Here is a 23709-nt window from a genome sequence, read left to right on the forward strand (position 1 = left end):
CTGCTAATTTACAACAGATGACAGTGATTAATTGCGAGCGGTTCGCGGACCGGCTCGTTCCTGTGTCAGCTCGTATTCTTCGGTCGATTCCATTTTTCAACTTGGTTCCAACAACCGCAGCCGACGAACGAAGAAACGAACAAAGTAACAAGACGATGCGCTTCATAGAGTCTCTTCGGACCAGCCTCGGCCTCCGTCGTCAACTCCACACCACCTTCGAATTCTTTCTACCGCAGACAGTCCGACTCTCTACTCCGGTAGGCGGTGTAAAAAATTTCTCTAGCGGATGCACGAATGGATTTTTACCACCACCAGCGACCCGTGCCCTTGAAAATCCTGCTTGGATCATTAACTAATTCAAAGTGAAAGAGCAAGACGGGATGAGAGAGCGAGAGAGAGAAAGAGAAAGAAAGAAGGGATCAACAGCGGAGGATAGAGGGATAGGGTGGAGCGAGGAGAGAAGGAGATGCAGACGAAGACGGAGAGCGCGGTGTCAACGACCCTCGTGTATTTAAATCAGGTCAACCTTTCCTAGTGGGCAATAGCTATTGCCCAAGGGCTATTTTTCTTGATGCCTCTATAATACGTGCTTCTGTGCTCATGCTGCCGCTGCTGGCTTGGCCACCGCGTCGACCACCTTCGAGGAGTTGCTCGTTTTCAACGCGTATTATATGTCTCGTTTCGTTTCACCCCACCTGATGCGATGCCCGTAGGTAGGTACCAGGATAATTTTTTGACTACGGCAGTTTCTCGGGTAGACCGCATTTGAGACCGTACAGCGTCGAGTTGAAATTCATGAAAAAATCCGAGTCACCCACATACGTCTGTTAACCAGCAATTACCGTTGCCTACCGCAGGGACACTGAGAAAGACAAGCTGCTGGAAGTGCAACGTTTACAGGGTGTATGCGTATATAGGTATATAACACAATTCGTGTGCAGCGTGTACATTTGATATGCAGTGTGCTTCATACTAAACGGTTAAATCAACCCACGGAATCACGTACGGTGGATCGTGGGCAGCGCTGTACCACGGCTTGCAAGCATACGCGGTACTTGTTGTGTAGGTACGACTACTCGCGTTGGTACGGTTACAAAAATAATTATACACGCCGGCAATGGAGCGTGTCGGATTCTTCCGGGCTTCAGTAACCATGTTACGATACTACAAGTTACGTTACGTTCGCCACCGTACGCCGAGAGGTCACGCGTTATACTCGAGGTGTAGGGTAATAACATCCACGGAATAATGATAAGTGCCTGCTACCTGCAGATTCGGTTGCGCAACGCGACGAGTAGGTACACCTGCTTCTCCGTCCGTCTCTGAACCGACTACGCACTTCCGACGCACTATTAGTCCGCTTTGCGATCAAAATTTGTATCGTACCCACGCTTCGCAGGATATTGCCTTGACTCCACAACGATACCAGTTTCACAAGCGATTTCAGCTCGGTGACCCACATCGTCGGATTTTCGGCGAAGAAGGTACTACACGTATGTAAGTCGGAACCGTTAAGGTTACGTTATTTTCCGTTGCCTTTGCCCTACGCTCTCTACGAGCCCCGGGGACGATTGTGCAAACTCCACGCCGTGCCGTATCGGGGGTCAAAAAATGATGAGGTGAACTCGGGATAGTCTAGTCCGCCGCATTTCGACGTTACACGCGAGGAACGTGATCTCTGCTGTTGCAGACTTTCTACGGATTATATGTGTATGTGCAGGTACCGGTTCAAGCACGTAGGCACTGCAGCGATGCAGTTTGCTGCGATTCGCCGCAGTTTGAAATCGAAATGCAGTTACGTACCAGTGTCCTGAATGCCCTCGAAATTTCACCCCACGATAAGAAGGGGGTGTCTTGTGTCAGTTTTCCAAATTATTTCACGGGTGGAACGTTGCCAAATTAATTTTTTCATTCCTGATATCACTCGTCCGCGTTGTGAGTTTTCACTCAACCAGTCGCTTCCGCGATCAATCGACAATCTTGATTTTTTTTACTTACATTTCTTTTGCTTTTCGCAGCAAAGTGACGAGGGTTAAAATGATCGTTGGGACAGCTCGTAAAATCCGTGACACACGACTTTGAGGACGTAAACGAAACTTACAATCTGGCGGACGGACGTTGCGCTCGCGCAGTTGGTCGGACGGGTCTGGTCTTGTAGCTCGCGACTGTACTCGGAAGGGAAAACGTGCGGGCGCAACGGCCTCTCGGCATTCGCATCGCGGATGTGCCATAAAATCTTCGTTTTATGCGAATAGTAATAATATATTATTAAAATTTAGAGTCGTCGTAGACTTTACGGTCTAGTTCGCTTCACCTCGTATTCAGTATAGAGTATCTCCTCTTCTTTGCTACATGCTCCTCCTCGGCTATCCGATGAAACTGGCAGACTCCAGACTCTTCTCAATCCCCAGACGGTATACGACTAAAATTTACAACCTCTTAAACGCTCAAATTGAACAAATAAATAACCTCGAATAATGTTTATCGATCCAGATTACACGGATACTGTGTCTCTCCTGGACTACTCGCTACTCAACCTTTATACCTGCACTTCGGCCTCAAGAGAAGTGCTATCAATTTTTCATCAAGCATTCACGTGTATGAAAAAAACCTCTCTCAAACACCTTTTGACAAATTTATGTACATCATATTTTTTTTTTGTTGTTTAACGTTTACTACGTTGCGATAGGAATACAGGTCATTGTCAGATTTGTGACACTGTGAGATCGTAAAACGAATCGTTGCATGGTTTCTTCAAAGAATGATTCGACGGGATGTAGTGGTCGTAAATCAGGTAGACATATATCGGAGCTTGGAAATTTTCGGGTATATTTTCCGATGATCCGATCAGGGTCCAACATGAATTATCGTAAAACCACCCTTTCGAGGAAGAGAACAAGCTAATCCTGCCGGCATCCCGACCCAGAAACACGACGTCGAACACTCGAGATCAGGTTCCAGAAGCATTATACCGTAACGCGGGTGAAAAGCGGTCGGCCAAAAACCGGGCAGATTAATCAGGCCTCGATGGCGGCGGCACGTGCAAGCCCACAACTGACGTCTTACTACTTTTTCATGGAAGTAGCCCCAGGTTGGAGGAGGGAGTCCGGAGGTCCAAACGTCCGGTCTCTCGTACTCCCGGTGGAACTTTGACCCGCGGCTAACGCGCGGCAGATCTCGAGCACCGTCGAGCATTCCTTCCGAGACAGAGTGATCAATGGGGCAAAATCCTCGATGCATCGATGCGGATGTGCGGGTCTATGGCGCCGAGGAAGCGGTTATTTCATCGGGCGGTCGCCCACGGATGCAGCAGCGACCGCGTAGCGAGTGGGAACACCTTGCTATCCTCGCCGGTTGCGTCGGTGACCGGGGGACCAGGTAGGGGATGCAGGGAACCGGGAAAGGGGCCGGGGGGGCCGGGGGAGGGCAGGCATCCAGGCTGACACACACCCACGCCGGTATTCTGGGCCGAAAAATGAGAGAACGCCGTTCTCTTCCGCGTGGCCTGCAGGCTCGATCGGTTCTCTCTCCTCTCAGTCGACGGCCGGGGTTCCGGGTCCCGGTTTTTCGCCCTCAAAACGTCGCGATTGTTCAACCCGGCTTCGACTCGGCGCTACACAAGGCGAGGGCTCCGCGGCGCAGACCCGTTTTCCTTTTTTTTCACCCGCACCTTGGTTTCCCGTTTCGTCCCCTCCGCTTGTCCCACTCCATTCGCGGATTAGGATCGCCTCGTGCGTTTAGACGCGGTTGGGTTAGGTCAGGAGCTGCAGGATAGGTTAGGCTTGGCCTCCATTCCCCGATGGTGGGCAGCGTATACATTGATTCTTCTGGATCCCGTCGCAATAAATCCCCCCTCCATCCTTCTGTCGTGGAACCGCCGTTTATTCCATCTCGGTGGTTATTAGAGGTGCGTAATGCACACGGAATTTACGTCGGGATATTCACTCGAGAGAGAGAGAGAGAGAGAGAGAGATAGAGATAGATGAAGAGATATGTAGGAGCACATGGAGTATGTAAAGAGAGAATCGCTGCGAGTCCCGTTCGTTCTGATTTTACGTACATTATTCGCTGCGTGATCGTATTATATACATTTATACCGCACACTCGATGCTATCTCGCTGAGAATTTCTAACAAATTTCACCGTCTCGGTATACCTACGAGATCGCCGCTATCGAACGGCTTATCTAACTCTAAGCTTTGTCGCCTGCGAATTATACTCACGGCGCGATCAGGCCGAGTATTACTCACTTAGTCTTATCGTCGGTTGATTACGGTTGCTGCTGCAAAAATTATACGTATTAATTTTCTACCACCGCAGTGTTTTCGCTCGGTGTATACGCTAAGAGCGTGCATTTTTTGCCCACCGGTCATATGATCCGTGAAGAAATTGTAATTCATGATTTATTACCCGTACTTGCATTGCTGTTGCGGCATGACGGAGGTGATCCTCCAAGCCGCGGCAGCAACTCTGTAACGATGTGTAACCCGCTGTTACTGCATGTTAAACTTGAAGGCACGCCCTAGTTCTGCAGTAGGGAACAACTTGACCAGCCTGGCTTTAATGCACTGGTAGCTGCTCCGCGTTGCACTCTCGCAACCCAGTGTATTCTAATTAACGTCTCAACTTTGCGGTTTGCTCCGCAACAGCTTATACACATCGTGCTGCGAAATACGGGACTAGTGATGCGTTTCGTGCGAAAACTGCAGGTGACTCTGGGATCTATTATTTCCCTTGTATAACAATACCGTAGTAAACCATATTTATAGGCTTGAAGTATTGTGCGCGTTATATCGACAATTAGTCGGCGTGATTGTACGTACGTGTGCATCGGGAATTTTTTCTTTGAAGTAGCAACGACACGCCGTTTAATAACGCAAGTTGACCCGATGAAATTGGCGAATCAGAGATTGTAAATCTAAATGTTACGTGTCGTTGAACCTGAATAAATAATATGCAAAGAGACTTGTTGCGTCATTCAGTTCAATAGTTTTCAGCCTGACCAGGCCGCGCAACGTGAAGTGCATAGAGAAGAAGCTCAACGCACTCGTGAGTGGTGATACAAAACTACCTAGAATTAGATCTCAGCGGTCAGGACAATTAATCGAATGTCGGGACGCGTTTGAAAATCAGATAAACAATTATCCGCCAGATATCCCAACTTTATTGAGACTCATTGCCATGTGTTATATCTGATCTATAAATCGTGTACAGAAGCAATTATTTTTCGAATTCTCTTTGACGTTAAGTCGCTTTGAACGACCTAAGAGGTTATTCGAAACACATCCGTATGAGTAACGTATCGGGCGGGAGTTAATTTTGATAAGAGTTTGTCGTCTGAAAAATTCAGGATTATTCGTCGTTGGCGTGCTCCTACGGTGTACGAAAATTCACAAGATACTATCCGCAGGTTTCCATTAACAAATGAGAAACTCGTGCACGGACACGCGATCCACACTGCGAAGTCGTACTAAAAATGAGATAAAAGCGTTAAGTCAGCAGTAAAGTGGCGGTATCGGTCTCTCGGGGTATCTGGTTAAGTTATACTTAGGTCTTGGCTGGGTGCGTTTGTGCGTAGAGTGCAAAGGATCGACTTATCGTCTCACAATCGCGCCACACGCTGCCGGAGCGACGGGTGGTGACGCGGTGCGATGCGTGAGACCGGATGTACCGACATCTCGCAAAACTGCGTGCGTGCGATGCGATGCATGTGATGCAGAGTCGCCGATGGAAGAGTGCAACTGTCATGTCGTCGTCCTACGGTCACCCCTTGTCCATTGTCGTCGAACTGGGTCACCGAGGCACTTTGTTAGAAGCCTTGTTATTTAAGTAGGCTTCTGTATTACGGACGTGGAGCATAAGGAAAGCGTAACTGATGATGATGAAGAGCTCGGCGTGGAGGAAGAAGAGGGGAGCGGAACGCGGGGAGGCCTGCCGAACGTGAGATAAGAGGAAAATAATGGAGGAACTCTTTGTGTCTTCTGCCTTGTGCAACGCTCGACTTCCAACGCATTTCTTTATGTACATGCTGCTATTTATTATTTTTTTTTTTTCATTTGAATTTCAACCGTCAAAAGGCTGCATGACACATTTTAACGGTGCTGCGATAACTGAATGAGTTGTTACACCTTTTGAATGGGCCCATATTGCGGAACTCGTCGTCGAAAGCGTTCACGTTTTAAACCAAACCGTCTGCAGCGAGATCTAGTCTTTGTACAAACCTGTTGCACGAGACTCGGTACGTGGTCCATGACTAGAATCGCAAATTATTTTTATCCGCATGCTTCGCTCACAACCAGACTCGGGACGAGATAGTTTCATCAGTTGTGAATCCGAGATGCAGTTGGAATCGGAATTTGGGTAGAACGGTTGATTCAAGTTCGAACAGCCGTAATTAGATGACATTTCAAATTGTTGCAAATTACGAAATTCTCTTTGCAGTGCTGTTTGTGCGCTGTTATAATGGTTTTCCCCTCAAAGTGTGCTTTGAGCTGGGACTTGATTTCCCCGTTGTTCGGATTGATGATAAAAAAGAAACTTCTCAGCTGGTGTTTGGTCCCGATAGCTAGACGACAACTGCGCACAAGCCTACCAGTGTACGTACGTGGGAGTGGTTTCGGGTGGTAGGAAAAAAAGGTTTCTTCTTCACGAACCGTGTCGCAATTCGCCAGAAGCATACCGATGGTACATATGGAGGAAAAAAACTGATGCCCACATCCCGTAACCTAGATCAAAGTCGCACGAGTTCCTACAAACATCTGTGTATGTAATAATATAAACCCGTAAGGGAGTATAAAAAAGATGAAAAAAACGAAGGCAACGCGTCTTCAGGGGTGTTTCGTAGCCAAAAATAGAAATCGATTCAAGAAGGAGGGTAGGGACGCTGTTTCTAATCGGTACAGGGTATATGTAATTTCTGCGGATGAACGGTGTCGGTCGGATCTCGTTTTCTCAGCTCTACGTACTCTGCCTAGGTCGAGTGTCGCCTATGAAGTTCCGTGCGAAATCCCATACAGGTATTTCCGTCCGATTTTATGATCCTCTCGGCTCTTTTTGTTTCGGTCTGGTCTGAGGCTTCGTTTCCGTTTCCGTTTCCGGAGACTTTTGCACTGTCAGAGGACTCGGGTCAAGATTCAAACGCGATCTTTCTTAAATGCTGATTAGCCGACTCGGCTTTGCGACAATGACTAGGCGTACTCGGGAACGACGCGTTGCCACACCGAGATAGGCACGCAAGCACGCACGCACACCTCTCTTCCTTCCGAGCGGACTCCTCCTCGCGCGGTAGGCTTTGCGGGAATTTTACCGATGTGCCGAAAGTTGGGAGTGCTCCTCTCACTGTCCAGCGAGCGGTCATTGGTGCCGCGTGTCTCGACGCAAGTCTGCCCAGTGCCCTAGTGACCAAAAGCCCTGTTCGCAGTGCGAGTAAACACGGCGTCGAGTTAACTCGCGTCCAACTCTTTTTTTCCCACGATTCTCGTTCAGTGATCCTTTCACGGCAATCGACTACGTTGAATTGTACTGGACAAAAAGAAAAAAGAAAAAAAGGAAAAACGACAGAGCGTGACCGCGTATATTCGCAATATTGCTAATGCGGCCGTTTCGCGACACCAGCTTTGGAGGTTTCTTGCCAATTTCAACAACAAGACCAGTGCCAATGTTCGTGCTCGTGTCAACGACTCCTAGTTTTATAATAATGAAATGATCACAGTGTGTAATATCCGCGAGATACGCATGGATTGTTTCCTATAAACAGTTTGTTTCGCTACAGTGCTGTTACTTCGTATAATTCTTACTTAAATTTGCTGTAAAATTTCTGCACCCGATCAGTGAAGTGGTGAAAAAAAACTTTGTGAAACTGTTTCTTGAGAGACAATCGTTCGTTAACGTATAATACACATTATAAAGTATGCGTGTGATTACTCGCTGAAGCAACAACTTCGGTTGTAATCAAACTTTAAACCCGACTCCCCCCCTCACTAAGCGTTGACGCTAATTTATGCCATACTTCAAGTAAGTGCGTTCAGCACGCCAAGATGATTGCCGGCGTAAATAGTTCTCTCACAAATCCATCCGACGAGAGATAGTCGATGATCCTAGCCTCATCACTTGCTGCGATTATGTTTAACGAGATGACCGGGATGAGACAACCGGTCTGAAATTAACCAACAGTGCAGGCTAACAACGCGAGTCAGAAAAGTGCTTGAATGTTCCCTTGAATAAATGGAGGAACTGCTAGCTGGGTTGTTGCAGGCACCGATTCTTCTTCCACCCAAGTAAGACTTCTCACATCACACTATCGATCGTCGGTGAATAACGACTTAAATCTTCTGCAAATGATACGGGTTTTTGTATTTGACAGTTGAAACAACTGAAATACAAATTGACACGGTATTTTCTTCCCTCGATAAATCCTCTATCTTTGGTTACGAAACTTCTCTTGTCGTAATTCGAAATCGTGCACCTAGCCGATAGGTGGATAGGCACACCTTGTCAGTCTCACAAAGATGAGGTAAACACAAAGTTTCACGTGACTTACAAACTCTCTAACGACATTTTAAGTAACTCCTATAGACGGAGCAACTCTGGCTGTATTTGAATTTCAGCCGAGGTTTCGTCAGATAAGTTTTTATCCGAACTGACGAAAATTGAAAGGGTTCAACGACAGGATGAACGCAAAACTGTCGTTCGCCCGCAAAGTCTATGACCTATCGATTTAAATACGAGTAAAAAATTTTCGGTTTCCAACTACATATCGAGGATTTCGTCGGGCTTTAGCAATTTCTTGCGCATACAGAAGGTAAAAAGTTTTCTGGGCTTCGTTCGGTTTCACCTACAGCGGTTAATTAGACCGCCCGCCCTCCAAAACTCTTGCTTTACGAAAGAATTGCCATCGGACAGCCGTTGTAACAAATCTCACCCTCGATTGACGGGGTGAACGACTGTTCGAGGTTCGCCATGGTCTTTGTTGCGAAAAAGTGGTCAGTTCCCCGGGCAGAACGGACCCAGATACCCAGTAGGCACGAACACCAGGCATAAGATAGTGGACGGGAGTAGTTGTTCGATATATTTACTACATCTCCCAGACATTGCGGAGTCGCCGTCGGTGCAGCAACGGTGCTAATTGAATACTGTTTTTATAAACATCGGATCTGATCGCATTGGATTGACTGTCAGCCGTGTCGGTCCGGTTAGGTTCTCGCTAAAAACGGCACGTGCAAATCGTTGCAAAATGTACCTTCCGCACATGCACAACGACAACCGATAGTCGGTTGGGGAGCCGAACCCCGGTCACCCGAGCATCGTATCGGTTCACCACGGAACCAATCGGCTTGGGTAAAATCGTAAAATCATGCCGCTATCGCGGCCGTTGATGCGGTTATTACACACTCGTGATAGCGTGTATGTATAGAAAAAAAAAAAAAAACCTGCGGTAGGCGCGACTCGCCGCCTGCCTTACTGACTGACTGAGTGACTGACTGACTTACTGTGCTGCAGCTCGGCTATGGCTGCCTCGGCAAGACTCAGTCTAACCGAGTGGTCATATTATATAGGTGTGTACGTAGCCGAGCCCGGGTCAATACCCCCGAGATATTCTCGGCCTTTCCCTCTCCCCCGAACCCTTCTATCTTCCACCTTCTCTTTCGCTTGCTCTTTCGAATCATTGATCAGACCGCGACGCCGATCGGCTCACTTCTCGCCTTTGAAACACCTTCCCGAAACCCCGATCCTGCAAGAACCATCGACTCCATCGACGGATTTCCGCGATATCGTATCACCGAATCGCTCTCTCATCTGCTTCGAAACCGACGAATAGATGCTATTAAGATTACACGCTGTTTTCTAAGACGCTCTCGTGTATTATACGTCGAGGGGGGAAATGGCGGGGGGGCAGAGGTCAAACGGAGCGACTAATCGCGCAACTTGTTGCTCCGGGAAATAGGCTAGGCTCGTTTAACCTGGAAATATTTCCCGCTGGGTCTGAACTATCGCACACGCTTATATACTTAACATACTCTTGGCTTGTAGAAATATGGATGTAAGAACAGCTCGTGTTACAGGCAAGCCCTTATCATACGCACCGCAAAGGTGAGAGAGGGTACATATATATATATATGTATACATGTATATATATGTATATATGTATACCGATTGGACGTCTCGCGGTGAATCGAGAACGCCGTCCTCTGACCGACTTCTGCAAAAGCATTTACGAGTTTATTTCTTTTCTTCCGCCTTGGTCCCTGCATCCCGGGATTCGAACGGAGATCTCCGGATCTCCAATAATACACTACTCCGTACATCTGCAATTGATACGCTAACTCGGTGATGCACTGTAGCTGATGGAAAGGATATTACGGTCGAGATGTGGATACAGAAATGAATCGCGTAGGATGGTAATATAACTGCATTTTATGTATAGGAAATGACGACGCCCGGTAGACTCGGTGAAATGTATTTTATCGATGACAGAATATCAGTTTTCTCTCGGTTGAAACGATTTACTGAAATTATATAAATAAATCTGCCAGGCAGTTACTTATCTATGTAATAAATAGATGAAGCCCGACGTGAATGAACGGAACACACTTGGCTCACGGCTTCACCGAGACTCCTTGAGGTGTACATATATATATTCAAATACGCACTTCATATCCGTCAAATAAAAGTTTACTTATCGTGAACGAGTTGTACGATTCGTGTCGTTGCAGAAATTTTCTTTCTCCTTTTATTCGTATAAGATTTTCCCAACGTAACATGTCGATTACAGTTTTTATTTCAATGAAACTCCTACTCTTTTTCTTACAAATATCAATTTGCGCAATGTAGGTATATACGTGTAATACGCGTTTGAATCGCGTGACTCGACGAGGCTCACGAATGTGCGTATTATACGTACGCACTGCGATTGAGGGGGGAGGTTTTTTCATCCCGCGAGACACCTGTACAAGGTGTATAATTTACAGAGAACGAGTCTCCCGCTTCTGCGGGTCGTTCGTTATACGATTACCTACCGCTTCTCTCATCCGATCACCGGGTGTAACGAACCGAGTAACGAACTAACGCAGCACCACAGTGTATGCGGCGCGATTAAGTTTTTGTCGGAACGTTATTTCGATCCACGCGGCTACTCTATATAGCCGGGTGGCGGATAGACGAACGTGAAACGCGTAGGTACACCTATACCTGTATAATATGCTCGTCATACGTATACTAGGTGCAGGTATAATCGGCCGGCGGCAAGGCGATTGCCCCAGATCTATTGTAATTGTTCTTTAACAGCAGAATATTGAACCCGACAGAATTCGCGCACGATGTTTATTCGCCGATCGGTTGATCGGCCGACTCCCAGTTTTATTTCTTTCGCAATCGTATCGCGAAACGAAACGTGTGTAACGCCGTAGAAAACTTTTCGGCCGATCAATTCGTAATCGATTATTTCCGCCTTTGCCCGAGCCTCCGCGCCGCGAGTTCGCCAACGCGAACGGCGTAAGTGAAATTTGCATCGGCTGCGAACGAGGAATAAACGCGATTCAAAAACGCATTAAAACCGAGGTACAACAACGATTCTTTTTTACTCGCCGTAACCACACGACGCGTCCTTTTCAACGCCTTGTAAAGATACATACAACATATTGCACTCGCGGCATTACGTTTATCAATTTGCGAGCCCATCCAGCACGTGCCGATATAGCTCCGCAAACGCCGGTCTCACAGCCGCATGCATAATACGTGCATAGGTACAACATTCACCGTGTGCGTCGCGTATTATAATATACGTGCGGAACACACATGAACGGACGCGAATCGAGGCTAAAGTGATATCGAGATTCTTTTCTTTATTTTTTTTATTTTTTATTTGTTTTTTTTCTCTTATTTTTATTATTATCTTATACATGTAAAGTTGTATACGTATTTGCAACATACGTATATATCATTACTTATACATATATATATATATACATTTTGTTTTTTCCTTTCTTTCTTATTCCTTGGTTCCTTTGAATAATAATCCCGTTACGCGTTGGGTTTTCACCGTTTCACGCACTCGTCGGCGGCTGTATTTCATTTCTCATACTTTGCACGTATTCGCGTTTTAATTTGCAGTATAGGTGTAAGCTCACGGGGTATCGGGGTTCCGGCAAATATCACGTTACGCGAAAAATCGGGATCCCTCCGTTTGCGGTGGTAAAATTAATTTTTACAACCGCCGCACGTTCGTAGACTCTATTTTTTCGCATTTTTACTTCTTACCCGTCGTATCTTGAAACGCTTGACCCCGCGATTTTACGTACATACCGCATGTATGTATTGCCAACTATCGAACCGCTACGATGCAAACGTTCTATTTTTGTGTATTTTTTATTTATTTTTTTTTTCTCGCATCGTCGAACATTTAATTCTTTCGTTCGATACGTTCGTATTCGTCAGTCAATATAATCGATTAATCAACCCAGTTAAACTTGTTTCGCTTCTTGTTACCGGCGTTCGGCCAATTACCAAGCGTGTTTGGTCCTTTTTGCACGGACATCGCGCACGTCCTCGTCTCCTTTATACATCGTATGTATGTATGTATGTATAAAGTATGTTAACACGAGTGGTTGTGGGGGAATTTATACCTGTAAACGAAATCCGTGACTGAGAACCGGCATTTGTCGCACGTAAAAGTGTATCCGGAGAATTTCAAATTTCTTCCTTCCTTTTCGTTTTCTTTCTCGTTTTTATTTCTATTTATGTTTCGGTGTTTGAAATTTTTACAATTCCTCCAGCGTCACGTCCGCGTTCGTGTAGTAACCGGTGGGCCAAATTCATCGGTTCGCACGGTCCGGGCAGGGAAAATAAATTTTGCGTCACTCGCTGAAACGCGCGTAACGTGCAGTAGCGGACGTATTTGCGCCGTCCGATGTTGGCGATCCGGCACGTAGCCGCGGGAGGTCGCGGAAACATAAAGTGCTTAACGCTGCTGGAACAACGTGCCGGGGGAATATTTTTGCGTGCGTGCATAAATCGCGTCGCGAATATACGGCGAGTGGGAAGAGAGGAGGACGGAGGGACCGGTCACAGGGAGGATGTGAGCGGTACATCGGTGGCGGCGAAAAGATACGCATGACCCAGTTTTCGCGTAATTTTAGGAGGACTGTTTTTTGAACGACAGAGCAACGCTTTATACCTGTAACAGTCAAACAAGATCGTTGTATGCAAATATGCAGCAGTCTTGCAGTGCGACGATCTTACGTTCCTTTCTTCATTAATTTATATTCAAAACGGTGAGAGGGATTTCTTGAACTTGACGAACGAAGTCTCAAGAGGGTTTCTTTCGGCGATAAAGAATATTCAAAGGGTACTTGTCAAAATTTATACCGCGTAACTTGTTTGCTGTACATAATTTCTGCGTAGGTGTAATGATAAATAACGAGTTGAGTTTCGGTGATTGCACTTTTGTTAGACTAGCGCGATGACTTAACTGATGCGATAATTCGAGCTCTGGTTGGGGTACCTGGTAGTTTTATGTTTACATAACTCTAACTCTTTGCTGTGTGCGGCTTGAGTATCGGGTTACAAAAGATAATTAAATTTAGGTTCGAGTTACAGTTCGCGTGTGGCTATCGCCGATTTTCACCTGTGTGTGGGTAAATATATACCGTATACCATATAACGTACGATATTTGCACGCATGTATAACGTGTGTGCGTACATCGATGTATATCCAGGTATACAACAGAGCATCGTCAACTCTTCGGATTAAGAAACTCCTTCCACTTTGCACGGTTTTAATTACCGCTCTTAGCAATTATCATTTCAATTTGTTCCGTTATCTCACTCCGCGCAACGATAGCTGCGGCACACGTGTAAGTTTGTATTATAATAGGTATCCGTATATAAATATATAATATTCTGCGTACATTTGCACGTACGTATTATATATTACGAAAGTTTTGGCTTCGTTTTCCGCTGTATTAATTTCGTTTCGTTAAAACGTTTTACATGAATTGACTAGGATGTCTGCGTATAATTATACCTACCACATGTCGTATATATATCCGTGTAGATTAGACGGAGTGAGGAATTCATTTTCACGCGAGCTTATTTGCGCTTGGTAAAATCACCAACGGATCTTTTGCCGCGTTATACACAGTAGAATTCCTTGTTTTTCTTGCTCGGAAAATTCTACGTACAATCGAGGATCGAGTCTAAAATTGCGGAATTTGAATCAGTAATCAGAATACTAATTAGCTAAGTCATGTTTTTCTAGTTACTTATTCTGCAGAAGTCATTGGAGTGACGAAAGTAAAAAAAGAATGATAAAACGGTGTCTCGCAAATTCGTCGGTTGAGGAAAGATTACTCCTCCTCTGACTGAAAAAATCACTTTCTCTGCGTAAAGTGCGTTGAAATTCCTTGCAAAGGAGAGAGTGAGAGGGAGAAGATAAGGGTGAGGCGACGAGGATGACCCAGTGAGAGAAAAACAAGCTTTCCTGGGGGCACGTGCCGCACCGTCGGAGTTCCTCCGCGAGTCGTTGCCCTCCTCGAGTGACGTGATTCCTAGATATAAAAAACAATATTAAAAACAAGTTGAATGTACACACACACACACACACACACACACACACACACACACATATATATATATATATATATAAAATACAGGTATAAATAAATTATAGAGAAACGTCAAAAAAGGTAAAAGGTAAGAGAAAAATATCCCGTTCGCGGCGAATTGTTATGCAAATTAATTGGCCGTTCGAGGAACGCGAGCGAGTACCCGTCTCCTAATTGAGGGAGAGAGCAGCAGCAGTAGGCCAACGGTGATCCCGGAGTCCCGACGTCCCAACGTCCCGGTCCCTTGGCGATCGGCAACCGCGCTGTCAGGGACAGGCGACTGCCTGGCGCCTTCGCAATTCACAACTGCAGGGGCCAAGCGCTGCGCACCGTGAGCGGACAATGACTTTTGACATTAAGGTTTGTCAATGTTGATAGTACGGTGTGGCGCAGAACCGAAGCCGTCGTTGCCGCGAAGCGCGGTACAGTCGTGCTTTTCACAGGCAATGAAGACACGCCGATCGACTTGTGGGGCGGTCTTTTTTTTTACTCTTTCCATTTCCTTCCTTTTTCTCACGACACTACAGTTACGCAATCGCGGCGAGGAGCAGGGCTTGGCGATTGGTCGGGAGATCGTATAGAACCAGGAAATGTTCGAATGGTTTTATCCTTTTTTTCTCCTTCTCTCTTTCTTTCTTCCTTTCCGTTCGTTTGGAGGAATATATTTAGCGGTCAAGGCTGCAAGGTCGCATTAAAATTACAACGACATTCTCTCGTCAGGAATGGCGCGGTTCGAATTACCGCTCAACGGGCTTCTTCTCTGGCGAGCCGGTGTTCCTTGTTCAGAAACACAAGGTTCCATCTTTCCGAGACCTCTCATCGATGCCCGCTGCCTTCTCATTCCGAGAGTACGTGCGACGCCTTGCCTCCAAGACTCTCCGTTCTCGTCTTCCTTAAAATTCAAACCCACTCCTCTAGAACATGGCGAAAGAACGAGTCAATTTTAGACGGAATGGAAATCAGCTGATGATGGTATCCATCCAGCGGTTTGGTAACCGCGCCTCGGGCTATAAAAGATTATACGCCGCGGAAGAAGGTCCTCAACTTTGCAAGCTTGGAAATGTTCCGAAAGACCGTGACTACATCGGGCAAACCACCACGAATTAAGGTCGAGACCCTACAACGTGTAACTACATGCAGATCACTGAGTATGTCATATTTCTCTCTATCTCTCTCTCCTTCGTCATAAACCAGAGCGCGTTACAGTCCCTGAAAGAGAATTTCATCTCGCGTAATCATACTGTCCCCGATATAACAGAGAGCCAACACGTCGTTCCTGGTGTTTATACACCGGTGTTGATGTATTTGTGCGGTCATCCCAGGTTCGAGCGACACGAATTTGACACTAAACAGTCTCGTATAGAGGCATGTGCAGGTCTTCGATCCGCCATAGTAGAATGGCGAGTTTGGGCGTCGGCGTGAACGTTTCTGTTGTGACACGGACACCGCTGTCGTTTAAATACGTATTCGTACGCGAGCCCGAATGCATTTGGTCCCGTTTCATCAGACGGGCCAAAGCTCCAAGTCGTTTGACAATGAGCGAAGAACGGGGGGGGGGGGGGGGGGGGGGCGAAACGGCAAATGTTTTAAAGTTGAAGTTCATGTACTACCGACGGGTTCGTCGACCCTCTGCGGCATGACGCGACTCGTTCACGTTGTGAATTTATTGTCTTATACGGAGTCGTTGCTCGGGAGTTGTTTGCTTTTTCCGTGTATATACAGTATAACACATGCCTACGCGTACCGTCATCCAACGTAACACTTGCCCTCCATCTCTATGTGTGTTCGGATACTTCTCGTGTGCAAATCTACCCGTCCTGACGGACGACGGACAAAGGACGTAACAATTAGCTGCATTCGTACGTACGGACGTGACACACCCGGTTGTATTCCATCGCGGACCGTCCGATAGTACCGATCATGGTCGTCCCATGCAGGTACACCTCGTCTATTCGTATTTCACGTTGACGCGTTTAGTCTGTCACATGCAGCGCAAATTGATTCAACGACATTCGTCCTTTCGTAATATCGTAGGTTCGACCAACTCTCATCGCTCGAAATCCGACGCAATCAATACCGTCTTGCGATGAACGATTTAGAGATGAATCAAGCTCGTTGATGAGAAGGATAACTGATCTGTCCTTGCGTTACTGTCGATTAATCAAGACCGATCAATACGCGGGAGTCGTGCTTAATCCGACACGAATCACTTTTTCCGGTGTACCCTATCATTCTTGCTTTATCGAAAGTGCAGGAAATTGTGTGGTGCAGATTGAATATTAATTGATTTGGCTTTCACACGGTGCGGAAAAACTTTCAGTCGTCACTGCAAGCAACAGATCATCTCCTATCCTCGGTCATTGCATCGATAAAATATCATCTCGAAGATACCGGTAATTTCCATGCCTCTTCGGAAAGGCGAGTGAAAGTGACAGACCAGCTCGGTATGCTCGTTATGTGGTTCACTGGGATTCTGGACTTTCGGATCATCGGGTTTACGCTTTGAGGTTGAACAACAGATTTCCCCGAAGATGCTGCGGAGGTTTATTGCCCACGGATGATGGCTCCACACTTGTGTCTACCTACCCTGAACCACCACAATAACGAAATTGTCCATTCAATTTCGGACAAAGCTCTTTCGCCGAATCGATGTACCATATCTTAGTTCGTCTGGTCGAAGTTACTTGCGTCATTGCCGCCGGGTCCCTTTTCATCGCGACTAAAAAATTTTTATTGTAATAACCCAGCGTGTGCCGCCTGCTGCAGACTCCAGACTCACGTGAAGTTTCAGAGACCCTCTCATTGTGTATTCCCCTCACCAAATAACGTGCAGTTTCGTAACGTCTGAACTTGACGTACGAAACGATACTCGTTATACGATCAATTTGTTCCTCCTACGCGCACTCAATATCTATGTATTCTCCGTGGTTACGCAAGCTGGACCAGCGCCGGCATCGACTATTTCATTCTCATTTTATCTCTTTATTTTTGTTCTACTTTTTCAGAGTGGAAAGTTCGGCGCTGCAGCTGGTATGTCCGCTGGAGTCACGTCCCGTTCAACTTGTCTACCGGAATCTCCAGGTGGTCAAGGACAAGAGGGCTCTCCTCCGCGACGTATCAGGGGTCGTCAAACCGGGAGAGCTACTCGCCGTCATGGGACCGTCAGGTAATGCAGTTATCCAATCCGGTTCGTACCGACGTAATTTAACTAACGACGCCAACGAGCCACCCGCAGCAAAAGTCTTGGAGAACGCAGCGACTACCCGCCGTTTCATCAATCAAAGATGCGCAAAGTTGACGCATCCAATATATCACCAGCTACAAAGTTCAGGGATGACTCGAAACACTCTTTATTGGTGTTTCAGCGTCAAATCGTCGCGTTTATTGCGCACCTTTTACCACGATGCTAAATTTCGTCAATTGCAAGGATTGATTGCTTCGATTTTTGTTCGCTTGATATATTGTATCTAATTTTATCATTTTTTTTTTTTTTTCTCGAATCGTTTTTACTCTTTTCTTCTTCTCTACTTCTTTCACATCTATTTTTGCTTATACTTTATACCGCACTCCTCCTTGAGTATGTTTACGAAACGCGCGAACCGATTTATGGCTGATCGGAATTCTCGGGTTAATCCGTTTTCGACCGAACTGCTTTAATGTAATGGATCGCAGCTTTCAAACCGACTAGTTGAACTCAATCCGAAATTGATATGCGCCGTTCTTGATTAATTGAACATCAAATCGTTGGAGAGATTACAGTGTCTTCTTAAACTGCAATTATATTAATTTTCTCATTCTGCATGAGTAGACGTATCGACCTAAAACGCTGTTAAATTTTTGAACAAATAAAAAAAAAATAAATAAATAAATAAAAAAAATGAAACAAACAAACATATATTGAAAATAAATTGAATAACACGATTCACGCGCTGAATCGGCGCTCGCGCAGCAATGCAGAGCTGCATCGTTCTATCGTTCAACGACTCATGTACACGTGACCATCGATGATGAGAAGCATTGATTATTTTCTTGCATAACAGGCTGCGGGAAAACAACGCTGCTGAATTGTTTATCCGGACGAGTTGGTCTGGACGGTGGTGAGATTTGGCTAAATCGAGAACGTCTTACGAAGAGGTGGCGCCGAAGGATATGCTACGTTCAGCAACAGGACGTCTTCTTTCCGGATCTCACCTTGAGGCAAACACTCGAGGTTCGTACTGTCAAAGGTTACTAATTTTCATCACACGTTGAATATTTTACGGGCATGCGGTGTCATGCTCCAACCGTGCCTTCAACATCGCACGTTAACGTCTAATACTCGCGAGGGCAGGTGTTTAGAAAGTGGGGTGAATTACCATCTCATTCGTTCTATATTTCTGATCCCTTGGCAACTCGCATAAGGATAACGTGTCAACTTTATAATGTTATGGCGTTGGTAGGTATCCGGTTTAATGCCGCTCTCGGGAAAACTCGAACGTATGAATATATCGATTTATACGTAGACGTATGTGCATGCAATGCAGGCAAGAGAAAGTGCACGAGACACAAAACTCTTTCCTATCCTCGTTGCGGATGACTAGCGTTCACTTTGTCCAATATTCGTATACATAGTGTGATCGAGAAGTATCAATCGTTAACGATACGTCATGTTCTGTTTTGACGATCATTGGGATTTAGACATGCCCTTTATCCTCCAAGCTTCGTCTTTCCGTTATACCTATGTAACGCGAAATATGCGATGTAAGAAGAGTTATGAGAAATATAGGGGTCAGCGCGTTTGAGCCCGGAATTGCATTCGCCATGCACGATTCAATTCTGCTGGATAAAAAAATTGTGTATAAGAGCAACGTAAAAAAACGTACGTTAATAATGAAAATTGTTAAAAAAAAAAAAAAGACGTGGGACCAATCGTTTAAAGCCGTGCGGTTTCGGAACGTATGGAACTGTGGGACAGTTTTTAATTCATTTAGAGCATTACGTGCAGATACATATACATAGATTCGTACAAACTCGCGAATATATTCTGCATGCGAACGACCGTCCCTGTCCTGATGTACCCAGTTGGTGCAGAGAAGTAGGGTGGGGTGGAGATGGTGTGACGTCATATAACTTTACTCGGTCAGTGAACCGCATATATTACGCGTTTCAAAAAGTTCTGGCATCATTATTGCGAGATACCGATCCTCGCCTTTATAACACATGCTCATGTGAAACGTACGCGGTGGAAAAAGTATTTGTGCACCCGGCGTAAAAATCGCGTGTACCTATATAATACGCAATTTTAATATACCGCGTTATTTTATTGTTGTCTTAGCGTCGTTCCCTACTCTTTCCTTCTATCTTTCTATTTCTCTCTCTCTCTCTTTGGCTGACGGCTATTTTAATCGACCACCAATGCGTATACATGCAGAACCCAAGTAGCTGATAGCAATTAATTGATAATTCACTGCACGTACGCACGCATCATGAATTCCCAAGAAAACAGCCTCTGTCCGAGATTGTGCGATGTGTATGTATATGTATAGATATTTATATAGTCTATAACCGCCTGTCTAGACCCCATACGGACTAATTTCCCAATTTTCTTTCGATCTCGCTACTATCCGTATATTTCTTTGAAAGACACCTACCTTATGCCTTCAACGACAGTAGTGATCTAACGCAGTCTTGAATCTTTCTCCGGCTCTATATTATCTCCCGTTTCGCATACGAATAGACTGAACATGTATACTCATACTATCTGACACACTCGCGTGGTGCGATGCAGTTACGATTATATGTAATATATACCTACATGTATCTACGTACACATAGCCCGAGCAATAACTCTCGCGTTAGCGCGAATAGTAATAAGATAAGGAATATTGTAACGGAGAGAGAATGAAAGGAAGAAAAAGAGAGGGTGTTGTGGAGAAGTAGATGCAAGCAAGGGCTTTGATAAGATTGCAGGGCGCCATCCTTCTATACCATGTACGCAACATACGTATCTCTAATACGCGTATACACCGTACGTAGGTATGACATAGGTTATATACGACGAGGCGTTCTAGCTAGTTGTAAAGAGATAAGTGCAGCAGGTCGAGCTGCAAGGGACAAGTTGATTGTTTGATTGTATCCGCTGCACAATGTTGCAGCATATGCGAGCCGTTGTTGATACGCAATTGTTAAACCGTTAAACTACGCGGATACGGCATTAGGTGAACAACGGGGAATATCTTATTATTATACCTATATATCTTACCCACCTTTCGCATTTTCACGGCATCTCTGGCAGCGCACCCTTCTTCGGATTGCGCCTAATTCCATCATCCTGCGGGCTCGACGACGAGGTCGGTCACTCGCCCCCGCTTTTTAGTTGTTACGCGCGTGCATCGGACGGTCGCGTCGTCGGTGCAACGGGAACGCTTCCTAACTCGTTTCTCGATTTTCTCTCCTTGTCACTCTTGCACGCGCTCGACGCGACACTTTCGCGCTGCAAAACCTCTCTTTAAACTTTAAAGAGAGAATTGCAACCCTCCTCCGCCTCTGCGCTTTGCGCTAATCCCTGGACCCGCGAACGACGTACGGTACAATTGCTCGTTGCGACACGCCTCGATGCACTTTCTACACTGCGTCTGCACCAACGCCCGAACGCCGGAGGCGGGGGGCTCCCCATTATTCACGCATGCATTTACCTACGCCCGTCTGATCCTCGGTGAGCCGATTGCTTTCTTTCTCGCTTGATTTGTTATTTTTATTACCACTATTATTTTTGATGTTATTATTATTTCTGGTCATATTTGTTTCGTTCGGAGGAAATATTCACTTGCCAAGAACGCCGATGACTTTTGAGACAATTTGTTTTGGAAATTATTACTCGAGTTGTATACGGTTGTAGGTCTAACGCAAGAGAAAGAAAAATAAAAAAAAAAAAATAAACGAAAGAAAGAAAAAGAGGAAAAAGAGAAACGACAGAGAAGACCAGAAAAGAAAGAGCACAAGGAGAGATGAAGGAGTAGCGTTACTATTATTGTAATAAATAAATGGTGCTGAAGAGACATATAATACGTGCGATGAAAAATGCAAAAGTGAAATATTTTGTCGCTTGTGCAATAGTCGAAAAAAAAAAGATTGCTTTTTTACTTTTGTATTTCCTTCTCCGCAGTACCAGGCTCGCCTCAGGCTGCCAGACACGCTTTCACACTCTCAGAAGATGCAGTGTGTAGACCACATAATCGAGGTTCTTGACCTCGCCGCCTGCCAAGACACAAGTAAGTATGGCTCCCGTAAACCAATAGCCTCTCTGTGTAGAAAACAAAACACGGTCAGCCGTGCTCGTACTTTACATCTGGAAATATATGTACAATGTAAAATGTACATTCAGCGTGCATAAATATACGTATACGAGATGATACGACACATTGTGCAAAGCTTCCAAGTATAAACCGCTCGTCAGCGAATATTGGGGGCGTAGTCATGGCGGAACGACGGACGAAATAACGAAAAAACGAATCGAAGATCTCTCGAGCATCGAAGCTGCTTTCTTTTCTCGTTCCCGTCCATCGCGTACCATTTCTCTTTCTTTTCTCGCTAGCACCGCACTTGACCAACCGTTCTTTGTTTGATTATTTGTCGCAGTTATTGGAGACTACACGAAACGAGGCCTTTCCGGCGGCGAGAAGAAGAGGACAAGCATCGCCTGCGAACTTCTCACCAATCCTTCTTTAATGCTCCTCGACGTAAGTATACATATATATGCATGCGTATCAATTCGAATCGATTCAATTCAATTTCACCAGTCTCGAGTTTTCACTTTTGAAGAGGCTTGGATGAGGAAAATACCAATTCAGTCGCTTTGCGGATTATTGTCGAGAAACCCTGATAGATTCGGCTAACGGAAGGACTGAAAATCAGTGTCATGAAGCGTCAGGTTTTTCTGATTCGGTTGATATTCATATAGAGATGAACAAATTACTATTATCCCAGGGTAAAACAAGCAATCAATCATCGGTATAATTTCAATGGGAATTGTGTTTCTATACTTCAGGAGAGAATTCTTCATAGTACGATCGGAGTAAAAATTTCGTGAATAAACTTGATTGACAGTTAGAGGCCCCGACAATTGAAAATTGGACCAACGAAGCCCCCGTAAGTTGCCTCGCGCCTTTCAGCTGCCGGATTCCAAATCAATTGAATGAACGTGTAGCGGGTCGCACAATCGGTTACGTCGAGTACAGATCTAATCCTCTTGTGTACCGAAGTATGAGAAGCGAAAAAAAAGGCATCGCCACCTCATTGTTGCAGGGTATTAAAATTATCTTACCGTTTACATTTTTTGCGCGGCTCAATACACCCGCACACGTACGGCATGTTCGGGTATGTCTGGATACACGTAAACGTGGCCAGCACAGAATCGTGTGTAGATCTACCGTTAGAGATTGAACGCATTCCTGATCTCATTTCGTGTCGCTCCTATCAACGAGGAGTCAGACGCACACAAGGATCGGGTTCGGCCAAGACTGGAATAATCGCGCGTGGGTGTGGATCTACCTAGGCTGCTGCCGCCGAGTATCGATGAATTATCGGGCATCCGGTACAACGATCCTCTATGTTGGCATTTAGAACGGTAGATTGAACGCTGTATACCTAGTATTGAAACGTACTACCCACAAGATTAATCAGTGTCATTCACCGGGAAATTGCAACCTACGTCAAACATGTTTCACGTAGATAACGAGCCGAGCGAATACAACGCTCTCGACTCTCTACGCGCCTTTATGCTTCAATAATAATATAACTGTTTGAAAATTCGCTGGTATATTCGCCGTTTTATATGCGAAAACTGTCAATCATCCATTGGCTCAGGGAGAGACCTACGCTGTACTCGTTATTTCGTCATCGATCTATCGCATCCAATTTGCAAAGTTGCAGCACGCATGCTGTGCCTCTTATTTTCTCTGCATTAGAATATTGCGACAAAGATACATAATTCTATTAGTGTACGAACGTTTATTGATTGGCAAAATGTTGTGCAACCGTATAATAAGCAACTATCGACAATATGACGAAAAACTCGGAAAGACCGGAATAAAGTCCAAGAATTACGTAGTTCATCCCTGTAAAAAATGCAA

At 45.5% G+C, this 23709-nt stretch overlaps 1 protein-coding gene across 3 annotated transcripts in view; it reads left to right on the top strand.

Annotated features, from left to right (window-relative positions):
* LOC124308250 (ABC transporter G family member 27) overlaps positions 1-23709 on the top strand; it is a 114323-nt gene that overhangs the window by 85657 nt on the left and 4957 nt on the right. For 2 of the 3 annotated variants that reach the window (XM_046770805.1, XM_046770824.1), the window contains exons 2-5: positions 17605-17765; positions 18640-18809; positions 21744-21849; positions 22217-22317. In XM_046770805.1, coding sequence (XP_046626761.1) covers positions 17605-17765; positions 18640-18809; positions 21744-21849; positions 22217-22317 — 538 coding nt within the window. Of the gene's footprint in view, positions 1-7357; positions 8276-17604; positions 17766-18639; positions 18810-21743; positions 21850-22216; positions 22318-23709 lie in introns of those variants that run through there. The other variant, XM_046770814.1, reaches the window with a different exon arrangement.

Source organism: Neodiprion virginianus, chromosome 1 (assembly GCF_021901495.1).
Source record: "Neodiprion virginianus isolate iyNeoVirg1 chromosome 1, iyNeoVirg1.1, whole genome shotgun sequence".
Classification (NCBI taxonomy): Eukaryota; Metazoa; Arthropoda; class Insecta; order Hymenoptera; family Diprionidae; genus Neodiprion; species Neodiprion virginianus.